This window comes from Oncorhynchus clarkii, chromosome 3 (assembly GCF_045791955.1).
Source record: "Oncorhynchus clarkii lewisi isolate Uvic-CL-2024 chromosome 3, UVic_Ocla_1.0, whole genome shotgun sequence".
In the NCBI taxonomy this organism is placed as follows: Eukaryota; Metazoa; Chordata; class Actinopteri; order Salmoniformes; family Salmonidae; genus Oncorhynchus; species Oncorhynchus clarkii.
The window spans coordinates 27,301,852-27,327,905 of NC_092149.1; the positions used below are offsets into that span (position 1 = coordinate 27,301,852).

The window sequence follows — 26,054 nt, forward strand, 5'->3', positions numbered from 1 at the left end:
TCAGACGTCTTTTGTCCTCGTCTTGGCGTGTCCCGTGTATATATATATATATATATATATATATATATCTCTCATCATATATTTTTTCTTCGCATTTAATATTTTTCTTAACCTCAACTTCAACATACTCTCCTGCAATCCACCTCACCCAATGTGGTATGGATGTGCTAGTTTCTTTACTTTTAAACCAGAACCCCCAACAGAAGCTAATCAGCTAACTAGCTACTAGCTAGTAGTCAGCTAGCAGTCATCAGCTACCTTTAGCCCGGACAACTCTCGCCAGTCTGCACAGCGCAACTCAAACCAGAGCAAATTGGACTTACTTTTCTCCATATCTCTGGATTCCTACCGCAAGCTCTGAAACTTTTCACCTGGATCAACGCAGCTAGCTAGCTGCTATCCGAGTGGCCACTCTTGGCTAACGTCTTTGTCCTGAAGCAAGAACCAATTAATCTCCCGGCTAGCCGAAGAGGTCCATCAGCCACTCCTTGGGCTACAATACCTATTTTGCCAATTGGCCTGGACCCCTTTTACTGCCGACACAGAGCCCCGCCGACCCATCACGACTGGACTACCGACGTAATTCGCCCGAGGGTTTTTTCAACTGGTTCCTCTGTCGCGACATCCCCTGAATGCCCATCTGCTAGCCGCAGCCCGCTAGCTGTATAGAGCATATCGGACTGTTAGCTGAAGAGGCCCATCGGACAAATTCTTTGGCCACTATACCTATTTTGCCAATTGACCTGGACCCTTTTACCACACGGAGCCCTGCTGATCCATGACAACTGGTCTGCCGACGTAACAGCACAAGGGGGCTACAACTGGCTCCTCTGTCGCGACGTCCCCTGAATGCCCATCTGCTAGCCCCGGCCCTCTAGCTGTCTGAATCGCCGTGTCTCCGGCCCACCGAGCTACTCACTGGACCCCTATGATCACTCGACTACGCATGCCTCTCCCTAATGTCAATATGCCTTGTCCATTGCTGTTTTGGTTAGTAACTTTTGCCTTATTTCACTGTAGAGCCTCTAGCCCTGATCAATAGTTAACCTTTTACACACATGCGGTGACCTCACCTGGTTTAAATGATGTGTCTAGAGACAATATCTCTCTCATTATCACTCAATGCATAGGTTTACATCCACTGTATTCACATCCTACCATACCTTTGTCTGTACATTATGCCTTGAATCTATTCTACCGTGCCCAGAAACCTGCTCCTTTTACTCTCTGTTCCGAACGTACTAGACGACCAGTTCTTATAGCCTTTAGCCGTACCCTTATCCTAATCCTCCTCTGGGGATGTAGAGGTTAATCCAGGCCTTGCAGTGCCTAGCTCCACTCCCATTCCCCAGGCGCTCTCATTTGTTGACTTCATAACCGTAAAAGCTTTGGTTTCATGCATGTTAACATTAGAAGCCTCCTCCCTAAGTTTGTTTTATTCACTGCTTTAGCACACTCTGCCAACCCTTATGTCCTAGTCGAGTCTGAATCCTGGCTTAGGAAGACCACCAAAAACCCTGAAATTTCCATCCTAACTATAACACTTTCCGACAAGATAGAACTGCCAAAGGGGGCGGAGTTGCAATCTACTGCAAAGACAGACAGAACTCTGCAGGCTTATTATCCAGGTCTGTGCACAAACAACGAGCTTCTACTTTTTTTTTTTTTAAATCCACCTTTCCAGAAGCAAGTCTCTTTGTTGCTATACACCACCTTCTGCCCCCAGCAGTGCCCTGGACACCATATGTGAATTGATTGCCCCCATCTATCTTCAAAGCTCGTGCTGTTAGGTGACCTAAACTGGGACATGCTTAATACCCCAGCCATCCTACAATCTAAACTTGATGCCCTCAATCTCACAGAAATTATCAATGAATCTACCAGGTACAACCCCAAATCCGGTCACACGGGCACCCTCATAGATATCAATCTAACCAAACTGCCCTCCAAATACACCTCTGCTGCCGTCAAACCAGGATCTCAGCGATCACTGACTCATTGCCTGCGTCCATAATGGGTCTGCGGTCAAACGACCACCCCTCATCTCTGTCAAATGCTCCCTAAAACACTTCAGCGAGCAGACCTTTCTAATCGACCTGGCCCAGGTATCCTGGAAGGATATTGACCTCATTCCGTCAGTAGAGGATTCCTGGTTATTCTTGAATATAGCCAGCAGCATACCACCTGCATACCACTGCTGGCTTGCTTCTGAAGCTAAGCAGGGTTGGTACTGGTCAGTTCATGGATGGGAGACCAGATGCTGCTGGAAGTGGTGTTGGAGGGCCAGTAGGAGGCACTCTTTCCTCTGGTCTAAAAAAATATCCCAATGCCCCAGGGCAGTGACTGCCCTGTGTAGGGTGGCGTCTTTCGGATGGGACGTTAAACGGGTGTCCTGACTCTCTGCGGTCATTAAAGATCCCATGGCACTTATCGTAAGAGTAGGGGTGTTAACCCCGGTGTCCTGGCTAAATGCCCAATCTGGCCCTCAAACCATCAAGGTCACTTAATATTCCCCAGTTTACAATTGGCTCATTCATCCCCCTCCTCTCCGCTGTAACTATTCCCCAGGTCGTTGCTGCAAATGAGAACGTGTTCTCAGTCAACTTACCTGGTAGAATAAATAAATAAAATAACTTCTTATGGCTGGGGGCAGTATTGAGTAGCTTGGATGAATAAGGTTCCCAGAGTAAACGGCCTGCTACTCAGGCCCAGTTGCTAATATATGCATATTATTAGTAGATTTGGATAGAAAACACTCTGAAGTTTCTAAAACTGTTTGAGTAAAACTGTCTGAGTATAACAAAACGTATATGGCAGGCAAAAACCTAAGAAAAAAATCATTGCCTATCGAATATACAGTGTCTACGGGGTCATATTGCACTTCCTAAGGCTTCCACTAGATGTCAACAGTCATCACCTTGTTTGATGCTTCTCCTGTGAAGGAGGGGGGAATGGGAGCTGAATGAGTCAGAGGTATGCCAGAGCGGCATGAGCTGATCACGCGCTTGAGAGAGTTAGCTCTGTTCCATTGCATTTCTACAGACAAAGGAATTCTCCGGTTGGAACATTATTGAAGATTTATGATAAAAACATCCTAAAGATTGATTCTATACTTCGTTTGACATGTTTCTCCAAACTGTAATATGACCTTTCGTCTGAACTTACGCCTGGACTTGCCCTCGCATCGTGAGTTTGGATTGTGTACTAAACGCGCGAACAAAAAGGAGGTATTTGGACATAAATGATGGACTTTATCGAACAAATCAAACATTTATTGTGGAACTGCGATTCATGGGAGTGCATTCTGATGAAGATCATCAAAGTGAATATTTATAATGCTATTTCTGACTATAATGCTATTTCTGTATGGCTTGTTTTGTGCTTTTTCGGTAAAGCTTTTTTTTTTTTAAATCTGACACAGCGGTTGCATTAAGGAGAAGTTTATCTAAAGTTCCATGCATAACACTTGTATCTTTTATCAATGTTTATTATGAGTATTTCTGTAAATTGATGTGGCTCTCTGCAAAATCACCGGATGTTTTAGAAGCAAAACATTACTGAACGTAATGCGCCAATGTAAACTGAGATTTTTGGATATAAATATGAACTTTATCGAACAAAACATACATGTATTGTGTAACATAAAGTCCTATGAGTGTCATCTGATGAAGGTCATCAAAGGTTAGTGATTCATTTTATCTCTATTTCTGCTTTTTGTGACTCCTCTCTTTGGCTGAAAAAATGGCTGTGTTTTTCTGTGACTAGGTGCAGACCTAACAATCGTTTGGTGTGCTTTCGTCGTAAAGCCTTTTTGAAATCGGACACTGTGGTGGGATTAACAACAAGTTTATCTTTAAAATGGTGTAATTCTATGTTTGAGGAATTTTAATTATGAGATTTCTGTTGTTTTGAATTTGGCGCCCTGCACTTTCACTGGCTGTTGTCATATCGATCCCGTTAGCGGGATCTAAGCCATAAGACGTTTAAAAGTGCTTTCCTCACCATCTTAAATAAGCATGCCCCATTCAAAAAAATTTACATCCAGGAACAGATCTAGCCCTTAGTTCACTCCAGATCTGACTGCACTTGACCAGCACAAAAACAACCTGTGGCGTACTGCATTACATCCTGTGGCGTACTGCATAGCCCCTGCGATATGCAACTTTTCAGAGAAGTTAGGAACCAATATACACAGGCAGTTAGGAAAGCAACGACTAGCTTTTAAAAAAAATACATTAGCATCATGTAGCACAAACTCCAAAAAGTTCTGGGAAACTGTAAAGTCCATGGAGAATAAGAGCACCTCCTCCCAGCTGCCCACTGCACTGAGGCTAGGAAACACTGTCACCACCGATAAATCCGCGATAATTAAGAATTTCAACAATAATTTTTCTACGGCTGGCCATGCTTTCTACCTGGCTACCCCTACCCCGGTCAACAGCCCTGTACCACCCACAGAAACTTACCCAAGCCTCCCCATTTCTTCTTCACCCAAATCCAGATAGCTGATATTCTGAAAGAGCTGCAAAATCTGGCCCCTAGAAATCAGCCGGGTTAGACAATCTGGACCCTCTCTTTCTAAAATGATCAGCCAAAAATGTTGCAACCCCTATTACTAGCCTGTTCAACCTCGCTTTCATATCGTCTGAGAACCCCAAAGATTGGAAGGCTGCCGCGGTCATAGAACCAAACTGATACAGACCTGTATCTATACTACCCTGCCTTTCTAAGGTCTTTGAAAGCCAAGTTAACAAACAGATCACCGACCATTTCGAATCCCACCGTGCCTTCTACGCTATGCAATCTGGTTTTCGAGTTGGCCATGGGTGCACCTCAGCCACGCACAAGATCTTAAACGATATCATAACCTCCATCAATTAGAGACAATACATTGCAGCTGTATTCATCGACCTGACTCTGTCAATCACCACATTCTTATCGGTAGACTCAACAGCCTTGGTTTCTCAAATGACTGCCTCACCTGGTTCACCAACTACTTCTCAGGCAGAGTTCAGTGTGTCAAATCGGAGGGCCTGCTGTCCAGACCTCTGGCAGTCTATGGGGGTGCCACAGGGGTCAATCCTCGGGCCGACTCTTTTCTCTGTATACTTCAATGATGTCGCTCTTGCTGCTGGTGATTCTCTGATCCACGCAGACGACACCATTCTGTATACATCTGGCCCTTCTTTGGACACTGTGTTAACCAACCTCCAGATGAGCTTCAATGCATTACAACTCTCCTTCCGTGGCCTCCAACTGCTCTTAAATGCAAGTAAAACTAAATGCATGCTCTTCAACTGATCGCTGCCCACACCTGCCCGTCCGTCCAGCATCACTGCTCTGGACGGTTCTGATTTAGAATATGTGGACAACTACAAATACCTAGGTGTCTGGTTAGACTGTAAACTCTCCTTCCAGACCCACATTAAGCATCTCCATTCCAAAATGAAATCTAGAATCGGCATCCTATTTCACAACAAAGCATCCTTCACTCATGCTGCCAAACATACCCTCATAAAACTGACTATCCTACCGATCCTTGTATTCGGCGATGTCATTTACAAAATGCCTCCAACACTCTACTCAGCAAATTGGATGCAGTCTATCACAGTGCCATCTGTTTCATCACCAAAGCCCATATACTACCCACCACTGCGACCTGTATGCTCTCATTGGCTGGCCCTCGCTTCATACTCGTCGCCAAACCCACTGGCTCCAGGTCATCTATAAGTCTTTGCTAGGTAAAGCCCCGCCTTATCTCAGCTCACTGGACACCATAGCAGCACCCACCCGTAGCACACGCTGCAGCAGGTATATTTCACTGGTCACCCCCAAAGCCAATTCCTCAGTCGGCCACCTTTCCTTCCAGTTCTCTGCTGCCAATGACTGGAACAAACTGCAAAAATCACTGAAGCTGGAGACTCATATCTCCCTCACTAGCTTTAAGCACCAGCTGTCAGAGCAGCTCACAGATAACTGTACCTGTACATAGCACATCTGTAAATAACAGTATGGGGATGGGCTATTTATTTTATTTACTTTGCTCCTTTACACCCCAGTATCTCTACTTGCACACATCTATCACTCCAGTGTTTAATTGCTATATTGTAATTATTTCGCCACTATGGTCTATTCATTGCCTTACCTCCCTTATCCTACCTCATTTGCACACACTGTATATAGACTTTTTCTATTGTATTATTGACTGTATGTATGTTTATTCCATGTGTAACTCTGTGTTGTTGTTCGTGTCACACTGCTTTGCTTTATCTTGGCCAGGTCGCAGTTGTAAATGAGAACTTGTTCTCAACTAGCCTACCTGGTTAAATAAAGAATAAAATAAAAAAATAAGCCAATCTCAAAGCTGTCACCCCTGGTGAAAATACTTGAAACTAACTCTATTTTATCAATGTACCAAATCGGGCATCAGGAAGAAGCATAGCACAATTACAGCAGCCATGAAGGATTTCAATGATATATCACTGAAGCCCTTGACAAAAAAAACAGCACTATGTCTCACTTTTTATTGATTTCTCTAAGGCTTTTGATACAGTTGATCATGCTATACTGAGGCAGAGATTGTTGAGTGTAGGTCTTTCGGAGCATGCAGTTGCATAGTTTGCTAACTATCTGTCTGATAGCACTCAATTTGACGGGCTCATGTCTGTTAAAATTGTCTGTCTGTAATGGTGTGCCCCAGGGCTCTGTTCTTGGTCCCCTCTTATTCACTATTTATATAAGTAATTTAGACAAAATTTGCTAAATGCGCAACTTCACTTTTATGCTGATGATACTGTTATGTATTGTTGTTCCTTGTCTCTCACAAAAGCTTTCCAGAACTTGCAAACTGCTTTTTATACTGTTCAACAGACCTTGTGTCAATTGAAGCTTCTCCTCAATACTGACAAAATTAAACTAATGGTGTTTTCTAAATCAAGAAATAGATCTCTGAACCTTTCACCTATTACTACCTGTCAGGGCAATGAGATTGAGACTGTAACCTCATAAATATCTTGGAATTTTAATTGACAATGGCCTGTCTTTTAAATTGCATTATCAACAACTTACAAAAAATGTAATCCAAAATTTTTTATTTTAGGAATAAGGCTTGTTTTTATTTTGAAGCCAGGAGGCTAGTATCAGCTACATGCATGCCTTCACTAGACTATGGGGATATTTTATATGTGAATGCTTCCGCTCAGTGTTTGAGATCAATTGACAGCCTTTACCATGGCACATTGAGATTCATTTTAAACTGCAAAACCCTGACGCACCACTGCACTTTGTATACCAGGGTTGGCTGGCCTTCTCTAGTCACTCGTAGGCTCAGTCACTTGCATACTTTTATTTACAAAGCCATTTTGGGGTTTACTACCATTTTATTTTGGCATTTTTATTGTTCAGAAACATGGTGGGTAATCTCTTCGTTTGCAGGACTTTATCTGTTCCAAATGTCCGAACTGAATTTGGTAAAAGGGCTTTTATGTACTCTGCGCCATCGGCTTGGCACGCCTTACAAAATACTTTTAAACTGGAAGAACTTGTCCCGATTGGTGTTTTTAAATCACCGATGAAGGATTTTGAGACTGATTCCCTGACCTGTCAATGTTTTTAATTTGCTGTTTTAAGATTTTGTTATGCTCTTGTGAATTCTATGGTTTTTACTAGATTACTTGTAGTTTTTCATGTTGTCTTACTGTAATTGTGTAATGACTTGGTGCTGCCCATCTTGGCCACGACGCTCTTGAAAAAGAGATTTCAAATCTTATTTAACCAGGAAGGGCTCATTGAAAGGTTAAATAAATACAATTAAAAACAATCTGTGAGTGAGACTCACAAACATCTCAAATAAGCGAGTTGTGGATGTTTTTGGAGGATCTCTAGTTAAGGGAACTCCTAAAACAGCACTGGGGAACATTACAGGCCGAGGTGGCCAACCATAACTCTTCCAGAGTTGGCTGACGATGCTGAGCTGGCCAGAACCCTGGCTGGAATAACAGAGAGAGAGTGAGAGACTGCTCGGGGGGAAATTCCCTTTTCCATCCTTTCACAAGAGAGAAAAGAGAAATAGGGAAAGAGGGAAAGGTGATAAAGAGAGCAAGAGAGAGCGATTAATAGAAAGACAAGACGGAAAGGGAATGAAAGAGAGAAAAAGCATTCAAGACGAGGCATAGCAATAGAGCGAAAACAGTGCAAGAGTCGCTCGCTCTCGAGGAAGAGAGCTGAGAGGGCGAGAAAGAATAAATGTGGAGAAGAGAAAGCGCAGGGTCTTTTCCAGTAGCGGGCCAGGCCCATCGCTAGCCAGTGCGAGTATAATCCTTCCCTGTTATGTCTGGCCAGGTAACCTAAGCTGTGTACTGTAGGGGCTTTACATCGCCCCGGCTCATGTAGCAACAAACACTAATATAATGGAGCAAAATCACAACCTTAGGGACCCAGAGTATAGACACAGTGTTCTCCCTACGTCCCTCTCTTCAATTATCCTTCCCTCGCTTCCTCTTTTCCCCCCCTTTTCTTTTCTCCCTCTTTCTCTCTTTTTTTGTTATTGTGTTTTTCTGTAGAGTAACCTGTAGACGTGGCTTTTTAAAAGCATCTTCACTGTGAAAACTCATATTGAGGTAATTGAAGGGTGTCGAATCGAGAGGACGTTTGACCACAGACACACTGTTGGCCTTTAAACTACTAGAATATTGATGGTTAAAGGATCTTCAAATGTTTTCAAATGGGCAACTAATCCCAATTGCTGCAGGATCAGCTAAAATAAATATCCTCCATCAATGAGGGGTGTGGTTGAAAGAATGAGGGGGGGGTGTAGAGGGGACTGACTGAGGATGAAGGAAAAAGCTGGAGGGAGAAAAGGAGTGAGAAGAAAGGAATGATAGTAAGAGAGAAGACTGAGACCAGAAAGGACTAGGGGAAACATTTTTCCCAATTCAGGTCCCCAGCCGCCATTGACTAGTCGGCACTCTCTAAAGACAAACAGTGTGTGTGTTTAGGAAGAGGGGGACGTCCTGCCTGTAAATCTAAACTGGTCCCACCTCTTCACACACCGTATCCCAGACACCCCCTGTGTATTCTCAGGCAGCCACGGCAGAGTTACGACCCTCACTCGCCACTGTGATTTACTTTCATGGGCCATGTGTGTGTGTATTGTCTCACCTGAGCTGTCATTGTTGCCCTCTGTTGCCAACTCATGGTCGACACACCTGACCTCACTATGGGGTCACTGGTAGATATGAGGCCTATGAGGGTTTCTGTAGTAGTTATGAGAGTGGGCTACTTTTCTCCAAAGTTGAATATGAATATTATTTTCCCTAAAATCGTTGCTTTTAAGCACACCCAGCAACATGTCCTGTCAACACACAGCAACATGTGCTGTCAATCATCCTCTCTCAATGGATAATGGAAGTAGTCTGGAACCTCAGCAGCCTGATTACAACAGCACTAGTCATACTGCATGATATCTCACTGAGTGTGTCAAGTCTCTCTGACCACTCTGTTTATTTGACCCCAGGGCGAACGTAAGGGATCCTGTTCATTGTGCAGCTGTAATGATGTCATCGATGCAATGAAACGTCTGTGTGTGTGTCACTGATCAAAGGGAGGACATCTACTGTATCACAGCACATATGAACAGACAGAGGCACGGACAGACAGAAATAAACAAACGCTACTCAGAACTAGACACCCAACTATTTAGCCGTAATATATAGTCTGTGTATGTGTGTGGGAGCTAGTAGATACAAGTGCATAAGTGTCTGCATGTGTACATGGTGTGCCCATGTGTACAGTACGTGTAACCAAAAGTGTGTATGTGAAACTGTGTGTGTGTGTGTGTGTGTGTGTGTGTGTGTGTGTGTGTGTGTCTCTCTCTAGCTATATCGAGTTACGGGGGAACATAAACAGTGGGCTGTGGGCTCTTCCTGTGCTTCCCAGAGCAGAGCCCAGTCTACTTACCTGCAGGGTTGAGCTCTTTCATATGGGCCAGCAGCAAAGCAGGGGAAACACAAACACAACACAGTCACTTTAAAGGGCCCTGGCCCAGGGCACGTAAACACTGGAGCCCACTCATTCACTTTACACACATCCCTGCCCCCTTTCACCCCCTCCCTTCATCCCTGCCTTCATCCCTCCCTCACTACTTCATCCCCTGCTTTAGTCTCTCCCTCCTCCACTCCGTTCCACCTCTATCGTCTCCCTGTTCTCATCTCTCTGGAAAGTGGAGTCCTCTCCTCGCGTCTTCTCCTTTATCTGCACCAAATGAAGAACTGAACAGGTGAAAGTAAACTCCTGTTGATTGCTGAATGATGATGCCAACAAATCTTGATGCACCCCATCCGCACATAAGTCACTGTCGGTCTCTTTTATTAAATGTGTGCTCAGAAGGCAAAGGCTCTACCTTAGACACAGACAGCAGGCTTGAGACTGACAATAGACAATAAGACAGACAGAATAACAGAACAGACCTTCTAGGCTTAAGTACCAGACTGACAGAATACAGACAGTCTAAAAACAGAGACATCGACTACTGTAGCTACAGACGGCCAAGAATAACCGACAACCAGCCAAGCACACTCAGTTTAACATCAATTCAGGAGACAAAATGGTTCTAGTCTGCAAAACACATTATCAGCCAGCTGTGGACGGATTCATTCTATAATGATTCAATTGAGAGAAAAAAAAATATTCTGCTAAACCTCTGTTATTGACATAATCAATGACACACAATCAACTACACAGTAATTCGTTTGACAGTGAGTGAAGTTAATTAAATGCTGGAGGACTCAAGGTGGTGCTGAATGTGTTTCAATGACTGAGGAATGAGCTCTACACTGAATCATGTGCCACTGATTCCTCTAGCAGTCTAGCAGCACAGTCAATGAGGGCCAGATTGACTATTAAACTGCAGCATGCCCCCGGTGCTGTGCTTGTGTATTTCATGCTTTGTTAGCGCTGATGAAAGGCAGCCACCTCTCTCCCCTTCTCTCTGGGTGTAGCCACATTGGCTGCCGAGGAAAGGAGAGGAGAGCGGGGCAGAGATTTAGCACAGGTCAAATGGAGCAGAACACAAGACAAATATACAGATAGAGGGGAAATGGACAGATATATGCACAAACAAACACAAAACACGTAGAGGCTGGTGTGATTAAAAATGAATGTCAACTAATTGATTTCAGACAGTGGATGGCCCCTAACATGGCCCTACTACATTCATTTGTGGACAGTGAGAGAGCACTACTGCAAATCCCTTTGATGGGCTCTAGGAAAAGGAGAGTAGACAGTAACAGAGAATTTTTGAGTTGTAATCGTTGCCTCTGGGTGCAGCGGTAGGAGAGAAAGCCCCCAGTATAGACGGCTGCATTCCTCCCATTCCAGCCAGGCATTCAGAGGAGAGGAGTGCTAATGGAGATTAACACTGCTCTGTCTAACACCTAGCCACTGGGCTAACACATCCACACACACACAAAAATAAATATAGTCCACTAAACAGTCATTTATCCACAGGTGTGTGTGTGTGTAGCCATCCCTCCTACCCCTGCTGTCAGTACATCTCTTCTCTCCGTTACTGTGATCTAAGTAATGTCTTACTGATCAAAACACAGGGCAGCCGTCGCTGGAAGGCCCTGTGAAAAACTCCAGGCTCCTCTCTTTCCACCCCCGCTATTTTTAGCATCACAATAAAATAAAAAAACGCCTCGGTATTTCCAAGCCATTTCACATTTAATGTGCTTTCAGGGAACCTTTCCACAAGGCGCTGCCAACACAGACAGTCCAAGGGAAACAATAGTATAAATGCCGCTTTTTAGTGAGCCGCTTTGAATCAAGTGAAATAATAAAACCCATGACATTTTAATTGAAATAAAGAGGGGTTTTGTTGGTTCGAGGGGAGAGTAATGTCTTCCAGAAATACATACTGCCTGGAACCAGATGCTTCGATGGATACAGTGCTGAGTTGAGTCTGCTGTTACCCATTCAGTGGTTTTAAAGGGTACAGAGCTGCTACAGCCAGATGTCAGCACTGTTACAGCCAGCTATCAGCACTGTTACTGTCAGTCCATCTCGTTACAGACATAGGTCAGTACTGTTACAGCCAGCTATCAGCACTGTTACTGTCAGTCCATCTCGTTACAGACATGTCAGTACTGTTACAGTCAGATGTCAGTACTGTTACAGTCAGATGTCAGCACTGTTACAGTCAGTCCATCTCGTTACAGCCATACGTCAGAGCTGTTACAGCCAGATGTCAGAGCTGTTACAGACAGATGTCAGAGCTGTTACAGACAGAAGTCAGGACTTCTATGGACTTACTGTAAGATAAGTCCCAGACAGGGAAACCTAAAAGCATCCATTCATGAGAGAGATGAGGCAAGTGTGATATGTTTCCGACGTGTTTAAGAGGTTGTCAGTGTGTGTACCTGTAGGAGAGCTGTAAGATACGGCCACGTCTCCTGTCAGGTCTGCTGGTGGATACTGCCCATTCAGGAAGGCAGAGAATGCCACCACAGTGGTAGACCCAACACCTGTATAAAAAAGACACACAAAAAAAACACAGTTTTAGACACACAACACACTGTCAAAACACAGACATGACGACTCAGCACTTTAAAAAGTGTGGAAGGGACAGGAAACAGTATTCGCAACACTTACCAGGCCTAAAAACATACACAGTCACATACTCTCAGTCTCACACATAGTTACATGCTCAAACATCTCGACCAGAGGTGAAGACAGCAGGGTTAACAACATTAACCAGGCAACTCTAACATACACACAGAGAAAGGGTGCCTGTGGCACAAAGAGGAGGGTGATGATTTGAGGCCAGTTCTAATACCCTAACAGAGTCAGAGAGAGAAGGTAGATGGGGATCAAAAACTGCCTGGGAGGAAAGGCCAGATTTCAGCTAATGGCTTTGGAGAGAGGTCGAGCCAAGTTACACACACAAGTTACACAGAGCCCTGTTTGAATGGGCACACCGACCATACGTCAGGTGGTGTGGTAATGAGGCGTGACGTATGGAGCCCAGAGCAGAGTAGGGCCGGCACAGGTGACTGAGCCAGGGGCATGTGCCAGGATTCCCCACTACACACATATCAAGCACCCTACTCTGTATGTCTGTCTGTGTCCTGCTCTCTCTGTCTGTAGTGAAGGGATTTCACAGACCATCTAGCTATCTTTTCATTTTCAATCTGTCCACCTTTCCTTGTCTAAAACCTGCCAACCATGAAGAATTTTCAGTTGTGTAAAGTACCTAAAAATACTTTAAAGTACAACGTTTACTTTTACTTCACTACATTCCTAAAGAAAATAATGTACTTTTTACTCCATACATTTTCCCTGACACTCAAAAGTTGGAATGCTTAGCAGGACATGAAAATGGTCCAATTCACACACTTATCAAGAGAACATCCCTGGTCATCCCTACTGCCTCTGATCTGGCGGACTCACTAAACACAAATGCTTTGTTTGTTAAATTATGTCTGTGCTGGAGTACACCCCTGGCTATCTGTCAACAACAACAAAAAATATTATGCTATCTGGTTTTCTTAATATAAACAGTTTGAAATGATTTATACTTAAGTATATTTAGAAACAAAATACTTTTAGATTTTCATTAAAGTACTATTTTACTGGGTGACTTTCACTTGATTCATTTTCTATTAAGATATATCTTTACTTTTACTCAAGTATGACAATTGGATACTTTTTCCAACATTGAGAATTGTACCACTTCAGCACAGTGGCACGACACCCACACTGCTCAAATCAAAAGGCAAGTGCACCTTTTTTAGCCTAATAAATGATGTTGGCAGAAGACTGGCTCACTAGGAATGGTAGACTGTTATGGGTACTTGGTAATTGGTTTTGCTTCAGAGCTAACTAGAAATGTGTTTAAATGTACAATATTGGTCTCTCCCTAAGATTTTCTGACAGGGTGGTGCTGATGTAGACCCTAAGGTTGGGTAGGGAGAGGTCTGGAGGGGGTCAGTCAACTTCCCTCTCAGGAAGTTGGAGAATTTTGCATTTTTCAAAAACATGTAACTGCCATTTCCTGAAACCTAGAGTCTTAAATTATATCAAACAATGTAGCCAACACAGAGGTCTTGTGTAGGGTTTCCACCCACTCTGCCTAGCACTTTGGTGCTGAAATTTCACTTCCTTATGTTATAAAATACATTTTACCAAGACAAATATGATTATTCATGTTCTGAAATGTTCAGGGGGGTATTTCTGAAACATGACATAAAAAAGTTGGATTTCGTAACCTAATGTCATGTCTCAAAATCCATATCCATCTTACTTCTATATTTTTATGTCTTGCGGATTCGAGTGAGCCTGTCAGGTAGCCAGTAGCCTTAATTCTCACACCGAATCCAGCCTAGATGACGTGATAACATTTTCCAAAATGTTCACCACTTTCTTTTCATTCATTTAAAACCACCCTAATTCTGGCCATCCTACAAGGGTAAAAACCACAATAACCTTTTGAACGGATTGTGATAGGGAGGTGAGGTTTGGACCATTGGTTTTCTAAGAGGATTATTTACACAATTATGTTATTATACCCGTTGGTAAAAATATGCGTTATTGATTGGACACCTTACTAAATTGAGGTGGTTTCATTGACACTTGCAAATTTTTATAGATTCAATTTAGGGGTAATGATTATTCTCATTAATGGGTGTCTTTATGTGGATAGTCTAGTGAAAATGTAAACTGGCTTAATTTTGTTTGGGGAGAAAATAAAACATTTGAATAATTCAATTACTGGATGCAATGTAGTAGTCTAGCTGACTGCGGTAGTCTAGCTGACTGCGGCAGTCTAGCTGACTGCGGCAGTCTAGCTGACTGCGGCAGTCTAGCTGACTGCGGTAGTCTAGCTGACTGTAGGCTATTTAGAATATGAAACAACTGAACTAGGCCAATATGAGTCAGTTCCAGATCTCCATCCCTGACCTCATCCATCAAGTTCGGTCTGACTACTAGACTACCATTCATTCAACATGCCTTGTTGCCGTTGGTGAACTGACTATAATCACATCATTAGCAGCCTACTGTTGACATATAGCGATATCAAGATGACAGATGAAGAATTGATTCATTAACATAGGACTAACAGTCTAACATAACTTCCTGGGAAGGAAAGTATTAGTGCAATTAGGGGCGTTATTTTTTTACATCGCCGTTTCTTCATGTCAAGTTACACCCATTGATGCCGGCCACGTTAACTATCCTAACATGTCACGCTAGTTATCCTAACCTGTTATGAAAACAAACGTGTCAAAAAACCATTAGTCTCATAACACCGGAACTGACCGATTTCCTGGTATCAAGGAGCACGCACATCAAGAAACGCCCCAAATTGCAGTCTGCAATTACACCATATTTGTATTTTAGGGGTGTTTTTTGTACCAGCGTACTTTGATTTGAAATTGCCTGCATGGTACGCAAAAAGTGTGCAGGTTGGCAGGTCGTCTGTTTCCCTCTTCTCCATCTCTCTCGTTGTATTCTTCTCTGTCCCTGGCTCTTCCTGCTGACACGGAGTTGGTGCTACCCCCTGGGCCCCAACACCCTTCTACTATACATGGAGGCAGTCAAAGGTCAGACAAGAACCCTTAACATGAGCACACACAGCGCCAGAGAGGAGGAGAGATGGTGGCTGAGTGGAGAAAAAAGAAAGAAACAGATTACGAGGGGAGAGAGCGTCAAAGGAAGAAAAAGAGGCAGAGAGTGGGAGAAGAGGCAGAGAAACCAAAAGGACCGGCACTTTCTCTGCGCTCAGTCAGACGCTCTGACAGCATGACGAGCCCTCTCCCTCCATCACTCTCCTTTTCAAAAACGGGGGCAGGCTTGCTTTTAACCCCTCGACCCTGACGCCGCGAGCAACTAGTGACCAGACAGTCTAAGTGTTACCACACCATTAGCACCCAGCGTAGAACAACAATAACAACAAAGGAACAGGACACAAATCCCCCTCGTATCTCCTTCCCCCCTCTCCTTCCTTCTCCCCACTCCCCCCTCTCCTTCCTTCTCCCACTCACTCCTTCCCTCAGGGCCTGAGCTAAGTGGAGGACATTTCGCTTTGACCTTAGGTGACCTCGGCCACCCACCCCTTGGAGAAGACGGGTCAAGAGGGGTCGGCAGGGTAATGCGCACCGCACACAGAGCAGAGAGGGAAAGTGTGTTGAGGGTGTTTGGAGTGCAAAGAGTGTGCGCGCGCGCCACTGAGAGAATCATTGTGTATGTTAGCATGTGTGAGACCGTGAAAGAGACTGTAAAAGAGAGAATGTTTGTGCATGTGTGTGAGAGAGTGTCTGCAATAGTATTAACCATTGTAGTGTTTTGGTGTTAGGGTGTGTGTGTGGGGGCACATACTGACACTTGCAGAGACCCATTAGGGATCTCGGGGACAGATCAGCAGGGCGCTAAATGGCCACCTTTGACCTTTTGGGGTCAAGACAGGTCACATCCCTGTGTAGGGTCTGTTAGAGCAATCCACCCAAAGCCTCTCTGTGGTACGTTCCACGAAGCAGGACCATCAGATAAGACTCACTTAACATATACTACCAGTCTAAAGTTTTAGCCCCATACTCATTTAAGTTTTTTTCTTATTTTTTTAAACTATTTTCTACATTGTAGAATAATAGTGAAGACATCAAAACTATGAAATAACACATATGGAATCATGTAGCAACCAAAAAAAGTGAAATCAAAATGTATTTTAAATTTGAGATTCTTCAAATAGCCACCTTTTGCCTTGATGACAGCTTTGCACACTCTTGGCATTCGCTTAACTAGCTTCATGAATGACTTTTCAATTAACAGGTTTGCCTTCTTAAAAGCTAATTTGTGGAATTTCTTTCCTTCTTAATGCAGTTGTGTTGTGACAAGGTTGGGGGGGGGTATACAGAACATAGCTCTATTTGGTAAAAGACCAAGTTCATAATATGGCAAGAACAAATTAAATAAGCGAAGAGAAACGACAGCCCATCATTACTTTCAGACATGAAGGTCAGTCAATACAGAACATTTCAAGGACTTTGAAAGTTTCTTCAAGTGCAGTCGCAAAAACCATCAAGCGCTATGATGAAACTGGCTCTCATAAGGACCGGCACAGGAAAGGAAGACCCAGAGTTACCTCTGCTGCAGAGGATAAGTTCATTAGAGTTACCATTCTCAGAAATTGCAGCCCAAATAAATGCTTCACAGAGTTCAAGTAACAGACACATCTCAAAATCAACTGTTCAGAGGAGACTGCGTGAATCAGGCCTTCATGGTCAAATGGCTGCAAAGAAACCACTACTAAAGGACACCAATAAGAAGAAGAGACTTGCTTGGGCCAAAAAACATGAGCAATGGACATTAAACTGGTGGAAATGTGTCCTTTGGTCTGGAGTCCAAATTGGAGATTTTTGGTTCCAACTGCTGTGTCTTTGTGAGACGTGGTGTGGGTGAACGGATGATCGCTGCATGTGTATTACCCACCGTAATGCATGGAGGAGGATGTGGGGGTGCTTTGCTGGAGACACTGTCTGTGATTTATTTAGAATTCAAGACACACTTAACCAGCATGGCTACTACAGCATTCTGCAGTGATACGCCATCCCATCTGGTTTGGGCTTAGTGGGACTATCATTTATTTTTCGACAGGACAATGACCCAACACACCTCCAGGCTGTGTAAGGGCTATTTTACCAAGACGGCGAGTAATAGAGTGCTGCATCAAATGCCCTGGCCTCTACAATCCTCAGACCTCAACCAAATTGAGATGGTTTGGGATGAGTCGGACCGCAGAATGAATGAAAAGCAGCCAACAAGTGCTGAGCATATGTAGGAACTCCTTCAAGCCTGAAAAGTATTCCAGGTGAAGCTGGTTGAGAGAATGCCAAGAGTGTGGAAAGCTGTCACCAAGGCAAAGGGTGGCTACATTGAAGAATCTCAAATATAAAATATATTTGGATTTGTTTAACACTTTTTTGGTTACTACATGATTCCATGTGTTATTTCATAGTTGATGTCTTCACTATTATTGTACAATGTAGAAAATAGTAAAAATAATGAAAAACCCTTGAATGAGTTGGTGTTCTAAAACTTTAGAGCAGTAGTGTTTTTTTATAGCAATGTAATGCAACTACTATCATATCAGTGGGGGGTGTGAGTCCTTGAGACCTGCCCAGTTGACTGGTTTAGATTTCTACCTGGCACACTGACAGGCTTAACAATCCACCAGGTTTCCCAGGTCTGTATCATATGATGATTATGAGGTAAGGATGAAAGCCACCTCTGAGGTGTTTGTGTGCATGTGTGTGCGTGTGCGCGTGTGCGGGGGGGCGGGGGCTGGGTGTTACTGTCAGTGTGTACTTATGTATTAATGGAAGATTTGGTTCTTATCTAGAAATGCACTACTTTGTGATTTAAATCAGAATACCAAACTTGTAACCAGGGAAAGAGGAGAGACAGAGACAGAGCGAGAGACAGACAGAGAGACAGAGAACAAAGGAGGTAGTGTGGTGGACAGGACAGGGGGACTGGGTTGCCATCTGAGATGAATAAAGAGTGAAATAACAATAAAAATCAGAAGGCACTGCCTCCCCCACGAACCCAGGACAGGCCAAGCTGAGCGGAGGGATGGAGTTTCTAAACAGAGCATCCTGCGGTGGCATACACACACACACACAGTCAAAGAATCAAAGACACATGGGCATTGGTCTGTTGGTCTGTGCCAAACTCACACACTCCAATACACAGAGTCTAACTGGGCAGCTCGAGCTCCCCATTCCCAATAACAAAAAACAGACAAGACGTCAGAGGAAGGGAGTGAGTGTGAGAGGGAGATCTGTAGAGAAAAAGCTAAAAGCAGAAAGTGTGGGAGATGGAGATAAAGGTGACAAGAGAGAGATAGAGGAGGAGAAAGAGAGTGTGGGACTCAGAGACAGATGAAGATGGAGTTTATAGAGATATAGTAGATTGAGAGACAGAGGGAAAGAGAAACTAAAACGTGTGTACACTGCACTGTGCACTTCAACAAGATACCGTATGGGCCAAATCTGGTCATTCTGGGCAAAATCATTCAATTAGTCAAAAGTCCCATTAAAACGGTTTAACTGGCTGTTATCAAATCATCTGTGTCGAAAAACCATCAGCCTCATAAAACTGTAACTGACCAATGGCAGGTATCAATTGACTGACCAATCGCAGGCACCAACGAGCGTTTCCTGACATCAAGGAGCACCCACATCAAGAAACGCCCCAAATTGCAGCCTGAGTTTATAGATATATAACAGATTGAGAGGCAGGGAGAGAAACTAAAACATGTGGTATGTGTGTGTACACTACACTGTGCACTTCAACAAGACACAGTATGGGCCAAATCCGGTCATTCTGGACAAAATCATTCAATGAGTCAAAAGTCCCATTAAAAAGGTTTGACTGGCTGTACATCTAGGTGGTCCTGGAAATCTAACGTCAAACTTTTCTATCCTGGGCCAAACACATCCATGGTGGGGTCAGGTATGGATAGAGTGGGGTAGAGGGGTGTGTGTGTGTGTTTGTGTGGTTTGGGGCCTTGGGTTTTACAGCAAAGGGCTGCTGATAGACTGGTGGAGAGCAGCGCCAGGTTTCTGTGTGTGGGAGACAAAGAGCGTGGCATAAACACACCGAGTCATCGCTGGTTCACCGTGTGTGTGTTTAATCTGCTGCGTTGTGATGACTGCCATGGTTACGTACGCATTACCTAACTAATCTTTTAGCTGTCATGACTTACAGCCATCTTAAATGACGAAGAAAACCTTTGCTTCAAAATGTGGATCTATAATCTCCAACACCTCTACTAAACTAGAGTAGGCTAGTGGAAAAATGGATCCCAGCTAGGCAGACATACAGGACTTAACACTTTTAGGGCTACCAGACTTTTCTTTAAATGTTCCCACATCACGCACTGCTCTCAGACACTGTGATAAAACTGATAACATGAAACCGGTTTCTAGGAATTGGGAAGGTTGAGGTAGCAGACTGTTCTGTTTGCTTTGGGTGAGAGTTTACAGTGTTTGCTTGACCGTGTCAAGGTGACCATGTACCTCTGTTTCATTCATTCAGATTATAGAACCTTTCATGTCTGCTGTCTCATACTGATAATGTCTGAGCCCACAGGGGAAAGCACATGTTCTTTCTGTCATTCACTCACTCTCTATAAAGATAAGGAGGTGAGAAGGAGACTTACCCAGAGGTTCCAACACAAGCTGATCCTGGGTGACAGCCAGTGGAGGCTGAACACACACAGTCAGTTTAGGACCCTGTAACGCACAGCGACTCGTCACCTTGATCTGAGAAAGCGAGATGGATGGAGAGGGAGGAGAAAAACAGAAACAGAGGAAGACATTTCACATTTCATTTCTCAAGTTGCAGCTAAAATAGTTAGACGAGTAAGTCAAATGAAATTAGCCTTGATGTCTGCGTCTTGAAGAAGTCAGCAAGTGTGCGACACATACCTTCACTGTGACTGAGGGGACGGGTAGACCATCAATGTCCGGGATGAGCGCTTGCTATAGAGATTAGAAAGAATGTCAGGATATACCAGTCTGTATGTGCAGCCTTCATTGTGTGTGCCTTCACTCTTTCCCTCTGTCTCTCAATCTACTGTATGTGCAGCCTTCACTTCTGGTCCTCACGATCGTCCTCACAAGGATCGTAAAACAAAGGAAGTTAGGACAAGTGGGAACATTTCACCGGTCGCCACAAGTAAAAGGGCTATTTTAGGTTTAGGGATAAGGTTTAGGAGTTAGGATTAGGTTTAAGAGTTAGGGTTAGGTTTAAGAGTTAGGGTTAGGTTTAGGAGTTAGGGTTAGGTTTAGGAGTTAGGGTTAGGTTTAGGAGTTAGGGTTAGGTTTAGGAGTTAGGATTAGGTTTAGGAGTTAGGGTTAGGTTTAGGAGTTAAGGTTAGAGCTCGGTTGGGCTTCTACATCTGTTTTAAGATGGGTTTATGTATAAGCACTTTGTGACATCTTCTGATGTAAAAAGGGCTTTATAAATGCATTTGATTTGAAGTGTTGGGGAAAATAGGATACTGAGTGGAATTCAATTGTTTGGACCCCACAAGGATAGTACAACAAACGTCTGTGCCCATTTCAGTGTGTGTGTGTGTGTGTGTGTGTGTGTGTGTGTGTGTGTTCACCGATGTGCTGTCCATGTTAGTGGAGACTGTGGCTGTAACAGTCAGATCCTCATCTGTCTCTGCGACAGGAAGAATATCTACAACAGAGAAGAAGGAGTCAGGAAATGTCCTACAATACACAAATACACACAATCTGTTCACGCTGTGTGTGTGTGTGTGTGTGTGTGTGTGTGTGTGTGTGTGTGTGTGTCCTACCAGCCTGGGTCCTGGTGGCCTGTCTGATGACTCTCTGCAGACTCTTCATCTCAGTGTCGATCTGGGAGTAGTCCTGTTCGCGGGCGTCCACCTTGGGCGTGGAGAAGAAGGAGGGGTCTGTGCCCATGTAGGAACACTGCAGGTGGCCCTCATTGCTCAGGGTCACCACCACACCCTTCAGGTCCCTATGGGGGGTTGAAACATCCGCCTTGGTCAGAAACAGAAAAACTGCTATATGATTTGTGAGGAAAAACAGTTTCATAGCAGCTTCTCAGCACCCATCATTCAGAGATAGAGAATATAGAAGAGAGATAGAACAAGATAATGACAGGGACAGAAAAAAAAACAAGTTAGGAGATGTGATGCAGTGTGTGTGGTAACTGGTTACAGATGTGTTGTGGTGCCAGGGCAGTGAGGCAGTAACACCCCCCCACACACAGGGGGTTTCCAGCCCAGAGGAGTAGTAAGTCCCACACCTGCAGGAGAGGGCGACTGAGGGGGGGTATAAACCCCCCTTTTACTGCTGCAGGGGCACATTCACAACTACTCCCTCTCCCCTCCAAACCAGCCCTCCCCCATTTCTAAAGCCCCCCATAAAAAGCAGCAGCCCTGCCGCCACAGGGGAGGGATTGACCTACTCAACCTACCCACTCAGCCATCCAAATAAAATGTCATCACTATAACACTATTCTATCAAACTCAAGCATGTTCTCTAATTGTGTGCCTGTGTGCTTGTGCGTGTTTCTTTCCCATCAGGTCTAAAGTCCAGTTCAAGTGTTCCGTTTCCCTTTTGTCCATATGCAAGGTATTTTTCATTGTTATTCAATCCAGAAAGTCTCAATCGGATAAGTTATTTGTCGCTTGATAAAGATGAGCAATAATGACTGTATAAAATAAAATAATAAAAATACTGAGCTATATTGTACGCAAAAACTATTTGGGAAATTCTATTTCATAGTAATACAAGTGCTCAGATAAGGAGATTTTGTTTAACAAGTAAAAAAAAAAATCCTAAAAAAAAGGTAGAGGTCAAAATGATTAACACTGCAATTTCTTATAAATAAAGTAGTCAAAAGTTTAGTATTTGGTCCCATATTCCTAGCACGTAATGATTACATCCAGCTCGTGACTCTACAAACTTGTTGGATGAATTTGAGGTTTCAGATTATTTAGTGCCCAATAGGAATGAATGGTAAGTCATGTATTGTGTAGTTTTGGAGTCACTTTTATTGTACACTGAACAAAAATATAAACGCAACATGTAAAGTGTTGGTCCCATATTTCATGAGCGGAAATAAAAGTTTCCCAAAATGTTCCATACGCAGATAAAGCTAATTTCTCTCAAATTGTGCGGACAAATTTGTTTACATCCCTGTTAGCGAGCATTTCTCCTTTGACAAAATAATCCATCCACCTGACAAGTGTGGCATATCAAGCTGATTAAACAGCATGATCATTACACATGTGCACCTTGTGCTGGGGACAATAAAAGGCTACTCTAAAATGTGCAGTTTATTCACACAACACAAAGCCACAGATGTCTCAAGTTGAGGGAGCATGCAATTGGCATGCTGACTGCAGGAATGTCCACCAGAGGTTTTGCTAGAGGATTGAATGTTCATTTATCTACCATAAGCCGCCTTGTGGCAGATTTGGCAGTACGCCCTACCAGCCTCAACCCCAGAACACATGTATGGCGTTTTGTGGGAGAGTGGTTTGCTGACGTCAATGTTGTGAACAGAGTGCCCCATGGTGGTGGTGGGGCTATTGTGTGGACAGGCATAAGCTACGGACAACAAACACAATTACATTTGACATTTTATCAATGGCAATTTGAATGCACAGAAATACCTTGACGAGATCCTGAGGACCATTTTTTTAAAGGTATCTGTATGCTAAGTCATGTGAAATCCATAGATTTGGGCCTAATGAATTTATTTCAATTGACTGATTTCCTCATATGATCTGTAACTCAAAATATTTTAAATTGCTGCATGTTGTGTTTGTTTTTGTTCAGTACAAATAGGACTAGAATATGTTTCTAAACAGTTCTACATTCCTTTGGATGCTACCACGATTAAGGATTATCCTGAATGAATCGGGAATAATGATGAGTGAAAAAGTTAGAGTCAAATATCATACCCCCAAGACATGCTAATCTCTCACCATTACCAACAGGGGAGGTTAGCATGTGTGATTTTTCTCACTCATCATTAGTCATTTACCTGTGGTAAATTCAATTGATTGGACATGATTTGGAAAGGCACACACCTGGGGTGGCAGGTAGCCTAGTGGTTAGAGCGTTGGGCCAAGCTCCCAGAGCTGACATGGTCATCCTGCCCAAGCTGACAAGGCAGTTAACCCACTGTTCCCCACTCAACCACTGTAAATAAGAATTTGTTCTTAACTGCCTTAAATAAAAGGTTACATTTTAAAATAAGGTCCCACAGTTGATAGTGCATGTCAGAGCAAAAACCAAGCCATGCTGTCAAAGGAATTGTCCGTATAAGACTGTGTTGAGGCACAGATCTGGGGAAGGGTACCAAAACATTTCTGCAGCATTGAAGGACCCCAAGAAGTTTGGAACCACCTCTTCCTAGATCTGGCCCCCCAGCCAAACTGAGCAATCGGGGGAGAAGGGCCTTGGTCAGGGAGTTGACCAAGAACCTGATGGTCACTCTGACAGAGTTCCAGAGTTCCTTTGTGGAGATGGGAGAACCTTCCAGAAGAACAACCATCTCTGCAGCACTCCGCCAATTAGGCCTTTATGGTAGAGAAGCCAGTCCTCAATAACAGGCACATGACAGCCCGATTGGAGTTTGCCAAAAGGCACCTAAAGGACTCACAGACCATGAGAAACAAGGTTCTCTGGTCTGATGAAACCAAGATTGAAACCAAGACCCTTGATGAAAACCTGCTCCGTTTTCATCAAGGCTCTCACTGTACTTTGCTCCATTCATCTTTCCCTCGATCCTGACTAGTTTCCCAGCCCCTGCCGCTGAAAAACATCCCCACAGCATGATACTGCCACCACCATGCTTCACAGTAGTGATGGTGCCAGGTTTCCTCCAGATGTGATGCTTGGCATCATTATTCATCATTGTTTGTGTGGTAAATAATTGTTGTAAATTGCGGTGTGATTATGGCCATTTAGTACTACAGTCCACCACTCCCTTAACTGTTTTGATTGACCAGCTGTAAGACATTGTGAAATCATTTCCTCTCAGGGATTTGGGTGGATTTCTCATGGTGATAACCATGACAACAGGTGATCATTAATAATAACACACTAATAATAATTATAAACCTGGCATATGGGCTTCAAAGAGTGTGTGTGTGCGCGAGTATGCCTGTGGGTGAGAGAGTAGTGCTCAGCAGAGAGAGAGAGAGAGAGAGAGAGAGAGAGAGAGAGAATGAAAGCTACACGTATGTCCTATCTAGAATGCGTTCTGTAAGGTTGCGTGGAGGATGAGTGTGTAACTGTGTGTGCTATGCAAATATGTTTGTGTTCTGGGAGGACCCAGAGAGAGGCTCATCTAGTTGGTGCTGACAGAAGAGCTCTTTAGAATGGAGCCAACAGAGCAGAGCTACTGAGATACACAGGGACACTCACCCATGGAGCACAGGAATGGAGCCAACACACAGGGACACTCAACCATGGAGCACAGGAACGGAGCCAACACACAGGGACACTCAACCATGGAGCACAGGAATGGAGCTCCATCTGAGTGCTTCCACCCCTCCCTTTCCATTTAGAGTCCCACTCTCCTCTCCTCCTTTCATCCTCCCATCCACAGGGGTATCTGTTACCTTATCAGATCAGTGGCATCTGAGCACACACTGTGTGTTTAAGTGTATCGGCGTAAAGTTACCATCAACTTTGGGGTCCAATTCAGATAAGTCAATTGAAGAGAGGGAATTCATGAATGGAAAAACGACTAACTTACAACTTCTTCTTCTTTTGTTTAATGTGGGCTTTTGAATTTAATTTCCTAAATTGACAGAATGGAAATGATCCAATCCTGGTTACAGTACACAACCACAAAATTCATGGCGACACAAACATACCAAACATAGCAGCAGCGGGTGCCATGGTAACGAGTGTGGGGTGGGGCTACTCACGGGAAGTTAGCGAGCCTGACAGCCACGGGGGAACAGGAGAGCTGGGCGGCCCACTTCAACGTCACATCCTGGTACACCAGCAGCATGTTATTATGGTTACCGACCAGGGTGTTGGTGGTGCCTTCAGACACTGGGAAGAGAAGGAGGGGTCAGAGGTTAGATACAGTCACAGGAGATGCATGACACCTAATGAAAAGTGGTTTATAAATACAGTCCTTCAGTCCATCCATCAGTCATCAATGGGATATCGACTTGCTCGGAGTTGCTTTGGCAGGCTATAAGCCAGTGCATAAACCTTCAATGAATATTTAACAATTCAGAAAGCAAAAAGAGCTCAAGTCATTACAAATGAATTAAACAGAGCAGTTCTGGGGTGAGGGTGTGAAAACGCCTTTGGGTTTGGGCGTGTGTGCGCACACACACACACACACAAGCATTTACCGTCACTGCCACCATGGGAGATCTGAGATGCACCCACAATCCACGCCTAGCCAACCTCATTTGGATGGATAGAGGGCAGGGGCGGGCAAGGCCGAAATGACAGACACAGTTTATATAGGACTCCCTC

The 26,054-nt window shown here is 43.9% G+C and overlaps 1 protein-coding gene across 3 annotated transcripts in view; it reads right to left on the reverse strand.

Moving 5' to 3' along the window:
* Positions 1-26,054, reverse strand: part of LOC139392123 (Bardet-Biedl syndrome 9) — a 210,835-nt gene that overhangs the window by 150,017 nt on the left and 34,764 nt on the right. For 2 of the 3 annotated variants that reach the window (XM_071139846.1, XM_071139854.1), the window contains exons 9-15: positions 25,487-25,616; positions 21,365-21,549; positions 21,170-21,246; positions 20,487-20,540; positions 20,219-20,321; positions 12,417-12,521; positions 9,958-9,972 (exon numbers count right to left, since the gene is read on the reverse strand). In XM_071139846.1, the coding sequence (XP_070995947.1) occupies positions 9,958-9,972; positions 12,417-12,521; positions 20,219-20,321; positions 20,487-20,540; positions 21,170-21,246; positions 21,365-21,549; positions 25,487-25,616 (669 nt within the window). The remainder of the gene's footprint in view (positions 1-9,957; positions 9,973-12,416; positions 12,522-20,218; positions 20,322-20,486; positions 20,541-21,169; positions 21,247-21,364; positions 21,550-25,486; positions 25,617-26,054) is intronic. The other variant, XM_071139862.1, reaches the window with a different exon arrangement.